Genomic DNA, 12,148 nt, shown 5'->3' with positions numbered 1-12,148 from the left:
CCTTCAATCTGTTCAGAACTCTGCTGCACGTCTTATATTCCGCCTGAACCGATATACTCATATCACCCCTCTTCTCAGGTCACTTCACTGGCTTCCAATCAGATACCGTATACCGTTCAAGCTTCTCCTTCTTACCTACAAATGCACTCAGTCTGCAGCCCCTCATTACCTCTCTACCCTCATTTCCCCTTATGTTCCCGCCCATAACCTCCGCTCACAGGACAAATCCCTCCTCTCAGTACCCTTCTCCACCACCGCCAACTCCGGGCTCCGCTTATTCTGCCTCACCTCACCCTATGCTTGGAATCAACTTCCTGAGCCCTTACGCCAAGCCCCCTCCCTACCCATCTTCAAATCCTTGCTCAAAGCCCACCTCTTCAATGTTGCTTTCGGCACCTAACCTTTATACCTTTCAGGAAATCTAGACTGCCCCTATTTGACTGACTGTACATTTGTCCTTTAGATTGTAAGCTCCTTTGAGCAGGGACTGTCCTTCTATGTTAAATTGTACAGCGCTGCGTAACCCTAGTAGCGCTTTAGAAATGTCAAGTAGTAGTAGTAGTAGTACCCACTTAAGGGCTATTGTGTACTGCTGTAGGCAGTGGGTTTTGGGGGAGGGGGGGCTCAGCAGACAAGATAAGGAAGCAACGGTGAGATGTGTTCCTGGGAGCATGTTTTTGAAGTTCACTAGGGTGCTCCATTTATCTCCTGGGATGTCTGGGAGACCAGTCTACTAAAAACACTGGCCCCTCCTACATTTTAATGGCTTGATTTTCTCTGTTTTTCACTTGGACTTTTTTTTTTTTTTTTAATTGACCAAAAAAAAACCAAAATGTCCAAAGCCTTCTGGAGAGTCAAGGCCTTCTGGGGCGATTGTATGTACTTAGCTGTAGTTATTATGGGTGAGAGGGGATGGGTTTTAGAAGTTGATGGGATAGGGGGTTTAGAGGGTTTAACTGTTGTGATTCAATTATTGTGGTCGTTCAGCTTTATATACGCATATTTGTATATGCTGGAAAATTTCAATAAAATTGTTTAATCTAAAACGCCTGAGATTGGTGGAAAGCTTGTTCTATTCAAAAGGACCAGCAATAAAGGGAGGGGGGGGGGTGGAGGAACAAGATCTCATTTTAGCAAGTTGTGTATTTAAAAACTTTCTATACTGCCCTTCCAACAAGGTCAGAGCAGTGTACAAACAATTCAGAAAAGGGCGCCATCATCTTTAAAGAACAGAATCACACAGTGCAATCATAATAAAGATAAGAGCGTAGAAACAGCAAAAATTATTGAAACAAGGGGTGCTGTTACTTGTTCACAGGTCAATATGTCCAGTAACCTCAAAAATCAATTGAGAGAGAAGGCCTGCTCAAACAAATATATTTTCAAAGCCTTCTTAAAAGAACAAAAGATTAATAAACAATGAATATCATGTGGCAGTGAATTCCATAGGTAGGGAGCCAAAAAAAAAAATCAGAGTGTCTTGTAGATTCATAATGTGCGTTTCGTGGAGAAGGAAGAACTAAATGGTGCACATCTAAAGAGCGGAAATGCCTAGAAATAGGGAAAAATCAAATTGTATTTTAGCCAGGGATGGAATAGATAAGCATTGTATCCCTTCAGACGTTAAGAATCCACTTGGCTTATAAATGTTTTAAAAATCTTCACAAGGTAGCAAGGAGCGTCATTTTGCAGTGCCTTGTGTATCACCAGTAAAATCTTGAATTTCATACAATGTATGCTATGTGCTTTGCTTGTGCCAAATATCATTGTGTTTTGGGTTCCTGTCTCAGGGCAGATATCGACTCAAGTGATGAGAGCGATGCAGAAGAGGATATTGATCAACCATCGGTGCACAAAACCAAACATGACCTGATGATGAAAGGTGAAGGGGGCCGGAAAGGAGGTTTCTTCAAACAGGCAAAGAAGTCCTATCCTATGTTCCCAGCCCCAGAGGAAAGAATCAAGTGGGACGAATATGGAGAAATTATAAAGTATGTGACCAACAAATTTTCTTTTTTGTGATTTCAGTTCAGGACGGGCAAACGCACTCATTGAATTTGTATGAAAGCATGAGAACTTTGTTACTACACCTCACTGCCACCTCATCAGTAAATAAATATGGCTTTACAAACTCTTATTCTCTAGGCCTGAGGATTTCCTGGTTCCTGAACTCCAAGCAACTGAAGAAGAAAAAAGCAAACTGGAATTGGGACTCACCAACGGAGATGAACCAATGGATCAAGATTTATCAGATGTTCCCACCAAGTGTGTCTCAACAACGGAGTCCATGGAAATAAAGTATGGATTATGAACGTCCTTTTTCTGCTCTACTTGCAATGGGTGACAGGTTAGACATGTCCGAGTTGCCTACTCTTGACTCTGCTGTGGCCTGGGTATTTCCGCTATAGCTGCCCTTTTTCCATTTTAATGTATTTTTGGATCCCCGCTGATGGGGAAATAATACTTAAACTTAGTTTTGCATTCCTAACCTTCTCCCTCCCCCCACTGAGTTTTTTTTTTTTTTTTTTTTTTGGGTGTGACAGGTCATTTTTAAGAAACTATTTTGCATGTGGCATTGTAATGATTTGACCCAGTGGCGGTAGAATTTTCACTTTGTGCCCAACATACGGATCTTGTTAGTGAATTTCTAATTGCAACGGTCTGGATTCTCTAGTTATGCATTTTAGGTGTTTTTAAAAGCCAGTAGTAAAGATATGTAAATGAAATTATTTTGATTCATTTGAAGATATTCAAATTGGTCAGTTTCAGAGATGGCTTCTCAGCAGATTCTTCATATTTCAGGGCCCGAGTTAGCTATATAGACTACGAGGGGCGCTCGGATGGTGATTCCATTAAAAAAATCATTAATCAGATGAAGCCACGTCAGCTGGTCATTGTTCATGGCCCTCCAGAAGCCTGTCAGGACCTGGCTGAATCCTGTAGGGCTTTCGGTGGCAAGGATATTAAAGTTTATACACCAAAACTACATGAGACTATTGACGCAACCAGTGAAACACATATCTACCAGGTGAGCAATGAATGTCAAGCAACCTCAGTGAATTACTAGAAAGAGCAATCTTTCTCTAATGCCACTTGAATTTTGTGTATCAGAGAGTTAGAGGCCAATATTTCTGTTAGTTAAGGTGAACACCTGTTTGCAGTGTTAAGAGATTAAATTTTTACTACCTTTTAGTTGTCATACTAGGCTTTGGGTGGGGAAGGACTTGGAGTACTTGTCTGTTAAGATACATGATAATTCATGAACTGTTGTTTCAGTGTAACTCAGAGCATATTTTGTAGGTATGAATTTATTTAAAATATTTATAAACTGCAAAATCCCATTGTACTTGGCAGTATACAAATAAACATACAAAATAAAATAAATTCAATTTCAACAGTTGATAAACATAACATATAACTAAAAAGTAAAGGACTAAAAAAATAACTTTAGAACAAATCAGCCAGATTACTAGTATGGTTTCTTCAAAGGTACATCCCAGTATATTACACTTTGAATTAACAGCCAAACGCTTACTGAAACAGTAAAGTTTTCAGATCACGCTTAAACTGAGCACAAGTTTGTACACACCTGAACTTAACTAGAAGGCTGTTCCAAAGCTTTGGGCCAGTAACTTTTAACATCGAGGATCTTTACTGTTCTAATCTAATCTGGCTAAAAGACGGAACCTCAAATTTAAACTAGCTGATCTAAGGAATCTTAAATATAACTCTTTGTTCAATTGGTAGTGTGTTGGAGAGAGAAATGCTAACAAGTAACAATGCCTAAGCCATGTAAAAGGTATTAAGCTTTCCATTTGTACAAGGTAATCTGCAGAAACTGCAGAAACATTACAGAACATAATTTTCTTTCTGAGGCTTCCCACGCCAGAGCAAGATTTTGTGTGGTATAGAATAGTTGAGAATGTAACCTTAAAAAGTGGCCAAGAATGAACTGTCACATATTAGGCACATTTCATGAGCAGACTTTTGTTAGAATTAGTAAACACTAAGTAGTTCTTGTGTGTTAGTTTTTCATAACCTTGTTTTCCATTTATTTAGGTCAGATTGAAAGATTCACTTGTGAGCTCTCTTCAGTTTTGCAAAGCTAAGGATGCTGAGCTGGCATGGATCGATGGCATCCTGGATATGAGGGTGTCAAAAGTGGATACAGGAGTCATTCTGGAAGAGGGAGAGCTAAGAGAGGATGGGGAAGACTCAGAAATGCAAGTGGATGCCCCTGACGACGACCCCAGTGCCATAGCACAACAGAAAGCCATTAAGAGCCTCTTTGGAGACGATGAGAGAGAGATTTCTGAAGAGAGCGAAGTCATTCCTACTTTGGAGCCATTGCCACAATTAGAGGTAGAAATTAGTCACCCTTGGCTATACTGTAACGGGGCGATTACAGATGTAGCATTAGACAAGAACGGGGATGTATGTGTTCATCTGGCATTCACTCACTGCGTCTTACTTACCAAGGATGTGTCTCCAGGAGCTTCTGCCCAGGAGGGAAGGGTTAGGATGGCTGTTGTAGTTGGTGATTCGATTATTAGGCATGTAGATAGCTGGGTGGCTGGTGGTTGTGCGGATCGCCTGATCACTTGTCTGCCTGGTACGAAGATGACAGACCTCACGCGTCACCTAGATAGGATTTTAGATAGTGCTGGGGAGGAGCCTGCTGTTCTAGAATTGGATTATCAGGAGGTAGAGTGTTCGCATATCCCCCTCTCTTCCTGCTTCTAGTATGTCTGAAAGAAAGAGAGGTGACACGCTGCAGATAAGTTATAACAATTCAGCGTATCAGCCGGTGCACATGGCAAGGCTTGAGAGCACGCAGGCAAATAGGTACCAGTACTTCCATTATGGCCTGGGGGATGGGGGAATAGGGAGGCAAAGAACTGCAGGTCTAGAAGCACCCAGATGAGTAGGTTCTTCACAGATGTTTCCTAAGGGGAATGGAGTAGGGGACTCCCTCCTAGGTTAATTCTCTTTTCAGCTGTGAATTGGGTTAAATGTCAAAGGAGCAGTGGCCCCAATGGAGTGGAGGTGGTCAACATAGCCTTAGGCTAGAAACAGAGTCAGCCATCTATATGTTCTGGCAGTCCTGGGTAAAGCAATCCTGGAGAAATCAGTCAATTTGACACCATTAGCTGATGGGAATGTGCTGGGGGAGTGTTTGTAGCCCTTAGATACTGACTGGCTGATGTACAAAAGTCCCCAAGGTGTAAATAAAAATTACCGAAATAGAAATAATGAGCAATGCTCAAAAAAAATAAAAAAAATCACATGCAAATGAGCTGCTCGCAAAAAAAGCAAGCAGCTCAGTAGGGAAATATCCCGCATATACATACAGCAGCCACCTGCTAAGCTGTGCATGCACAGGACAGCCAGTCATTAAGCATGGCTGCTCTGCGCATGCTCAGAACAGCGTGCATGTAGTAATTTTTTGTTTGTTTATATTTATTTTGCAACACAAGCTTCACTGCAACCCACAACAGCCAGAGAAGTGCTGAAGAGCAAAGAAAATAATAATAAAAGGAAAAGCCATTGGACTCATAAAATACCTTCGGCCTTTCCTGAGAGTCCAGTTCTTGTGCCACTGTACTCACCAGGCAGGAGAGGTGCAGGGGAGCCGCTTGTCTTGAGCCTTTCCTCCCTCCCCACACCTACCGACATTGCTCCAGCTTCCAACCCCACCGGCAAGTCAGTCCACCACATGCAGCAGCGGCTCGTAGCAGAAAGTGCTGAAGCATAGAAACATGATGGCAGATAAAGGCCATATGACCCATCCAGTCTGCCCATCCTCTGTAACCCCTAATTCTTCCTGTTCCTAAGCAATCCCACATGCTTATCCCATGCCTTTTTAAATTCTGGAACAGTCGTAGACTCCCACCTCCACCGGGAGGCCATTCCATGCCTCCACCACCCTTTCTGTGAAATAGTACTTCCTTAGGTTACTCCTAAGCCTATTCCCTCTTAACTTTGTCAAATGCCCCCTCATTCCAGAGCTCTCCTTCATTTGAAAAAAGCTCTCTTCCTGTACATAAATGCCCTTGAGATATTTAAACGTTTCTATCATGTCTCCTCTCTTCCAGCGTATGCATGTTGAGGTTCATAATCCTGTCCCTATAATTTTTGCATTCAAGACCGCTTACTAATTTCGTAGCCGCCCTCTGGACCGACTCCATCCTGTTTATATCTTTCCGTAGGTGTGGTCTCCAGAACTGCACGCAGTACTCCAAATGGGGCCTCACTAGAGATTTATACAACGGCCCTATCACCTCCTTTTTCCTGCTGGTCATGCCTCTTTATGCATCCAAGCATCCTTCTGGCTTTGACCGTCACTTTCTCTACCTGTTTGGAAGCTTTAAGGTCATCAGACACAATCACCCCCAAGTCCCGCTCTTCCTTCGTACACTGAAGCACTTCACCCCCTATATTGTACCGTTCCCTCGGATTTTTGCAACCCAAGTGCATGGACCCTGCATTTTTTGGGATTAAACCTTAGTTGCCAAATATCGGTCCATTCCTCCAGCTTCGCTAGGTCCTTCCTCATGTCATTCACACCCTCCAGGGTGTCCACCCTGTTGCAGAGTTTAGTATCATCCGCAGAGAGGCAAACCTTACCAGACAGCCCTTCCGCAATATCGCTTACAAAGACATTAAAAAGAGCTGGCCCTAGGACTGATCCCTGCGGTACTCCACTGATGACATCCTTTTCTTCAGAGCAAGCTCCATTTACCACTACCCTCTGTCTCCTACCATTCAACCAATTTTTAACCCAATCAGTTACTCTAGGTCCCATACCGAGGGCACTCAATTTATTTTTCAGTCGCCTGTGCGGAACCGTGTCAAAGGCTTTGCTGAAATCCAAGTACATCCAGCTGTTCAGTCACCCAGTCGAAGAAGACAGATTCGACTGACACTAGTGAAGCCATGCTGCCTCGGGTCCCGCATTCCATTTAGTTCAAGAAATCTCACAATCCTCCTTTAGAAGCGTTTCCATTAACTTACCACCAAGGTCAGACTGACAGGTCTGTAATTCCCAATATCCTCCTTCCACTCTTGTGCAAAGGAACCACATCTGCCCTTCTCCAGTCCACCGGGACCACTCCAGTCTCTAAGGAAGCATTGAAGAGGTCCGTCAGCGGAGCCAACAGAACTTCTCCGAGTTCCTTAAGCACCCTCGGGTGTATCCCATCAGGCCCCATTGCTCTGTCTACTTTTAGTTTGGCAAGCTCCTCACGAACACAGTCCTCCGTAAACGGGTCTTGGTCTACCATACATCCGTCCCCTTTAGCCTTTGTTTTCTGCAGCCCTATCCCCGGTCTTTCATTCGTGAACACAGAGCTAAAATAATTGTTAAGCAGTTCAGCTTTATCCTTATCCTCTTCCACATATTTCTCTCCCTCAGCTTTGAGCCTCACAATGCTATTATGGCACTTTCTCTTGTCACTTACATATCTGAAAAAGGTCTTATCCCCAGTTTTACCGTATTAGCTATCTTTTCCTCCATTTGCCGCTTCGCTTTCCTGATTGCTTTTCCAGCTTCTCTTTGCTGATTTAGGTATTCTCTCCTGTCTTCATCTTTCTGAGTCATTTTATAACGTGCAAAGGCTAGCCTCCTTTCCCTTATCTTTTCAGCAACTACATTCGAGTACCAGAGCGACCTTCTTTTCCTCTTATTTTTATGTAATTTTCTAACATAAAGGTTAGTTGCCTTTAATATAGCTCCTTTCAGTCTTGTCCATTCCTGTTCTACATCCTTCAGCTGTTCCCATCCCGCTGTTTCTTGAGAAATTCCCCCATCTCGGCAAAGTTAGTTCCTTTGAAATCCATGACCTTCAATCTCGAATGAGCCCTCTCTTCTGTTTTAATATTGAACCATACCATACGATGATCACTAGATGCCAAATGGTCTGCCACCTGGACGTCAGAAACGTACTCTCCATTCGTAAGCACCAGGTCCAGAACAGCTGCATCCCGCGTCGGTTCCATTACCCACTGCTGGAACAATTCTTCCTGTAGGGAATCTAAGATCCCTTTGCTTCGACCCTGCAGCCGGGACACCCCAATCAACATCCGGCATATTGATGTCACCTATCAGAAGTACTTCCCCTTTCCTAGCTATCTTGCGGATGTCTTCAATTAAGTCCCTGTCCGTTTCCTCTGACTGTGAGGGTGGTCTGTATATCACTCCGGTATAGATAAATTTTCCTTTCCCTCTTTCCAGTTTAACAGCGCTTCTTCCATACCCCACATGTCCTGCAGTTCTGTCACTTGAATATCATTCTTACCATATAATGCCACACCTCCGCCCTTTTTTCCTGCTATGTCCTTCCTGAATAGATTATAGCCAGGTATAGCAACATCCCAGTCATGGTTGTCCATGAGCCACGTCTCTGTGACCGCCACCAAATCAACACAAACGTACCTAAATCTGCACTACCCAAGCTGCAAAGGACTTAAATACAAATCAACGTATGCATCCAGTTTTTCCTACATAAGCACACAACTGTGGAACGCATTACCAAAAGCCTTGAAAACAATGTACGACCACCTAAACTTCTGGAAATCACTAAAGACTAACCTGTTTAAAAAGGCATACCCCGCAGATCCAACTTAAATGCCTGATCTCTGCAACACAACAAAAACATTAAAAAAAAACAGCTGGACAATGGATATGATGGAAAACAATCTTTATTCTTCAGGGTCCGACACAGCACTGTGTTTTGGCAAAAAGCCTACGTTGGGGGTCTATGTTTAAAGTCTCTGGAGGATATATAACACAATGTAATCGCTGGAAAACAATCTTGACAATGGCATGAACCAGGAGCGGGGGTCAGCGTATGTCCTGAAGAATAAAGATTGTTTTCCATCATATCCATATATGGAAGAGCTCTGCTGAGCACACTACTCCTTACTTTGACCTTCTTTGACGTAGTGGAATACGGCCCTCCACTTTTTCGGTGTTCCAGGACTAAAGGAAATTAATGGTACCTTCTAATACAAATATCATTTTAACATCTTTCCCTGAAATAGTTACATTTGCTTTGGCATGAAACTGGTGATTAAATTGTTCAAGTGTGTAATATAAATTTCAGCATGAAATCTCAGGTTCCTTCCCTGTTTTCTAACATACAATAAGTGAAAGTTTAGTGGAATGAAGGCATGCTGTAGTTTTCACATCATCGCTGTACAATAGAGGTTCACATTGTGCCTCTATTAGAGATGAGGTTTACACCTCACGATCTTGGCTCATCTTGCAGGTCCCTGGACATCAGTCAGTTTTTATGAATGAGCCAAGACTGTCTGACTTCAAGCAGGTCCTTCTTCGTGAAGGAATTCAAGCAGAGTTTGTAGGAGGGGTGCTTGTCTGCAACAACGTGGTGGCTGTTCGTAGGGTGAGTAATATTTCACAAAATGAACACCCATTTGAAGAGCACTTTTTCAAAGATCACTCAGTCCATCGGCAGCAGCTTTTGGACTGAATGAGTTTTGCATATAGTATTCAGCACAAAGTCATTAAAATACCATGGACTGAGTGAGTTTCGGCACAGGAATAAACTATAGTAAATGAGTCGTGTCTTCACAAACAAAGTTAATCACATAAGTCAAATCTGACAAAAAATGGATTGAGTGAGTTTGGAGAAATGCTCTTAATTTATCATATTCATCAGACTGTATTGTAAAAGTAGTCCTAATCCATTCCTCAAAATATCTCCTTTTTTTGCCCCTCAGACTGAAACTGGACGTATTGGACTGGAAGGCTGTCTATCTGATGAATTCTATAGAATCAGAGACCTTTTATATCAACAGTATGCAATTGTCTAAAGGAGTTTTCCATAGTTACCTTTTATATTTGAACTTTCTACAGAGAGAGATTTGTACCTTCGTTTATTTTTCTAGTATTGCAGCTCTTTCCAATTTATATTGGAAATATCAGTTAACGAGAATGATGTTGCAGAAAGAACTGTGACAGGCAGGTGCAGGTCCACATTCTTGGCTTTCTGACTAGGAGATGTCCAGGCCCATTGAATGCTTATCTTGTCATTTTAATCAGAAGTGACACAACTGTGCCAGGCTTCACCTCTAGTTTTCTGATTTACTTGTCGTATGAACCCACTGCTTAAATGTTTACTTCTTAGAAGAGACTTGGGATATATGACAATGTCTGATGTTAACATCCTTCATGAGAAAGCAGACATGATGATAGAAATCCTATCAAGCTGATTTCCGACAGTGCGCCATGTGGAATAATACAATATGCAGCCCTTCCTTTCCTAAATAAACTGAATGGGAGGAGGCTTAGACTATGTCCTGACCTTAAATGGGGATCACAAAACAGGGCTATGCCTTTCACATGGATCTCTGTTCCCTTTCTCTCCGTTCTAGCCTGTAGCTAGCATATCTACTTGCATGTATGATCTTGCCCCCTGGTCTCTCCTTCATGGACTTCAGTTACATGGGCCTAGGCGTGTGATTGTGCACTGACTTAATGGCACTGTGCTGACCACTACTCCCATTGTGGATGAGGATGGGGAAAGGGATTGGAGGTCTACTGTTCTGTTTAGTTATTCATCTGAGTCCATGTGAATTCAAGTGTTAAAATAGGGGTCGTAGTGGGAAGTGCTGGTCTAGGTGATTTGTCCATGGAGCTGTTGCTTGTGAAAGTTATGGTCACTTCATGAGTCTGCACTTCAACTTTAAAACAGATTTGGTTTTGTTTGAAGTCAGTCTTAATGTTAAATATACCTTAAAAATGATTCTTGGTGCATAAAAAAGGTAGCTGCTTGCCTCTGGAACCATTCATTTTTTGCAAAGCGAACATCCTGAGGATGATTAATCACTTGGGGCCCTGTTTACTAAGCCTCGCTGTAGGCATGCTAACTTTTTAGCGCGCACTAATGCCAGAGACACCCATGGGTGTCTCCATCAGTGCGTGCTGAAAAGTTAGTGTGCCTACAGCGCGGCTTAGGGCCCTTGATGTTTTCTTAATTTCTGTACTTTGTAAACCAATATCATATAGTTTGATTGGCAAAAAGATGTTGGTGGTCTGATTTAAAACTAATAGAAATAACACTGGAGAAACAAGTGAATGCTTCCAAACTTTTAAATAAAGAATCTAAACTCCAAAAAAAAAAAAAAAAAAAATCAAACCAGAAAAGAAGATAAAAACCAGGTGCTAAAAACATATCAATCACCCTGTGAAACCAAGGAGGTAACAGAAAAGACTCCTCTTCGCCCCTGAAAATGTCAGTACAGCAATCCAAAATACTTCAGAGAAGAGAGATGTAAAATATGATGGACGTTGGTATAGAGCAGTATTTAAGTATGAATACTTAGTGAAGCTCGCTGAAGAAGCCCTGCGTTGGAGTTATTTTGATCTTGGAGTTACATTAGATTTTATTTGTGAATTAAGGAAGTGGTAAGAGGACACTAAAAGGATAAGAATTTTCCTGTGTTTGTGAGAACTGATGTTGCTCTTCCTGTTGAGATAAGTAATTTGTTTTCATATATATTTTATTATTTTGGATTTTTGTACCGCTCTGGTTATTGATGTTTTCTGGGGGAGATGATGTCTTTTGTGTCAACCCTTATGGGGTGATTGATACGTTTTGAGCACCCACTTTTTCCTCCTCCTTTTTTGGGTGGGTTTTTTCTTTGGCAGTTTAATAGATTTGTATTAAAAAGTTTGTAAGCATTGACTTATTCCTCCAGTGTTAGTTCTATTCTTCCAGTTCACTGGGTTATACATTTTTGAGTCTTTCCCCATTTTTCTGATTTAAAACTACCAGAACTAATATGTTTTTCTCTCAATATTTATAAGAATCCTTTTCTGGAGGACCTAAATTGGCTTCATAGGGTCTTCTGATTCTGCTCAGAAGAACAGACCCTGCCATGACCAGGACTTTATGGCATAGTGGCTTTCATTCAGTTACTGTATCAGTTTGGCTGGATAGCTATGAGTGAATTTCTTAGCTTTTAGTCTAGAAAATAACACAAAAACCTATGTTTGTGACCCACTTTAATTTTACCCAAGTACCTGTTTGGATTTTTCAAGACTTGACTCATGTTTCATGGCTGGCCATTAAGGGTCCTACTTGACCTATAGATTTGCACAGTCGTCTTCTTCTGAAGTATCTTT

General features: G+C 41.9%; 1 protein-coding gene across 3 annotated transcripts in view; it reads left to right on the top strand.

The window, feature by feature from the left end:
* CPSF2 (cleavage and polyadenylation specific factor 2) overlaps nucleotides 1-11,154 on the top strand; it is a 45,522-nt gene extending 34,368 nt beyond the window's left edge. For all 3 annotated transcript variants that reach the window (XM_030213997.1, XM_030213998.1, XM_030213996.1), the window contains exons 10-15: nucleotides 1,791-1,991; nucleotides 2,146-2,298; nucleotides 2,803-3,028; nucleotides 4,060-4,362; nucleotides 9,270-9,404; nucleotides 9,742-11,154. In XM_030213997.1, coding sequence (XP_030069857.1) covers nucleotides 1,791-1,991; nucleotides 2,146-2,298; nucleotides 2,803-3,028; nucleotides 4,060-4,362; nucleotides 9,270-9,404; nucleotides 9,742-9,834 — 1,111 coding nt within the window. In that variant the 3' untranslated portion in view covers nucleotides 9,835-11,154. The remainder of the gene's footprint in view (nucleotides 1-1,790; nucleotides 1,992-2,145; nucleotides 2,299-2,802; nucleotides 3,029-4,059; nucleotides 4,363-9,269; nucleotides 9,405-9,741) is intronic.
* The last annotated feature ends 994 nt before the right edge of the window (nucleotides 11,155-12,148 follow it).

Source organism: Microcaecilia unicolor, chromosome 9, assembly GCF_901765095.1.
Source record: "Microcaecilia unicolor chromosome 9, aMicUni1.1, whole genome shotgun sequence".
In the NCBI taxonomy this organism is placed as follows: domain Eukaryota; kingdom Metazoa; phylum Chordata; class Amphibia; order Gymnophiona; family Siphonopidae; genus Microcaecilia; species Microcaecilia unicolor.
Note: the sequence above shows the minus strand (reverse complement) of the source record. Positions and strands in the feature narration are given on the sequence as shown.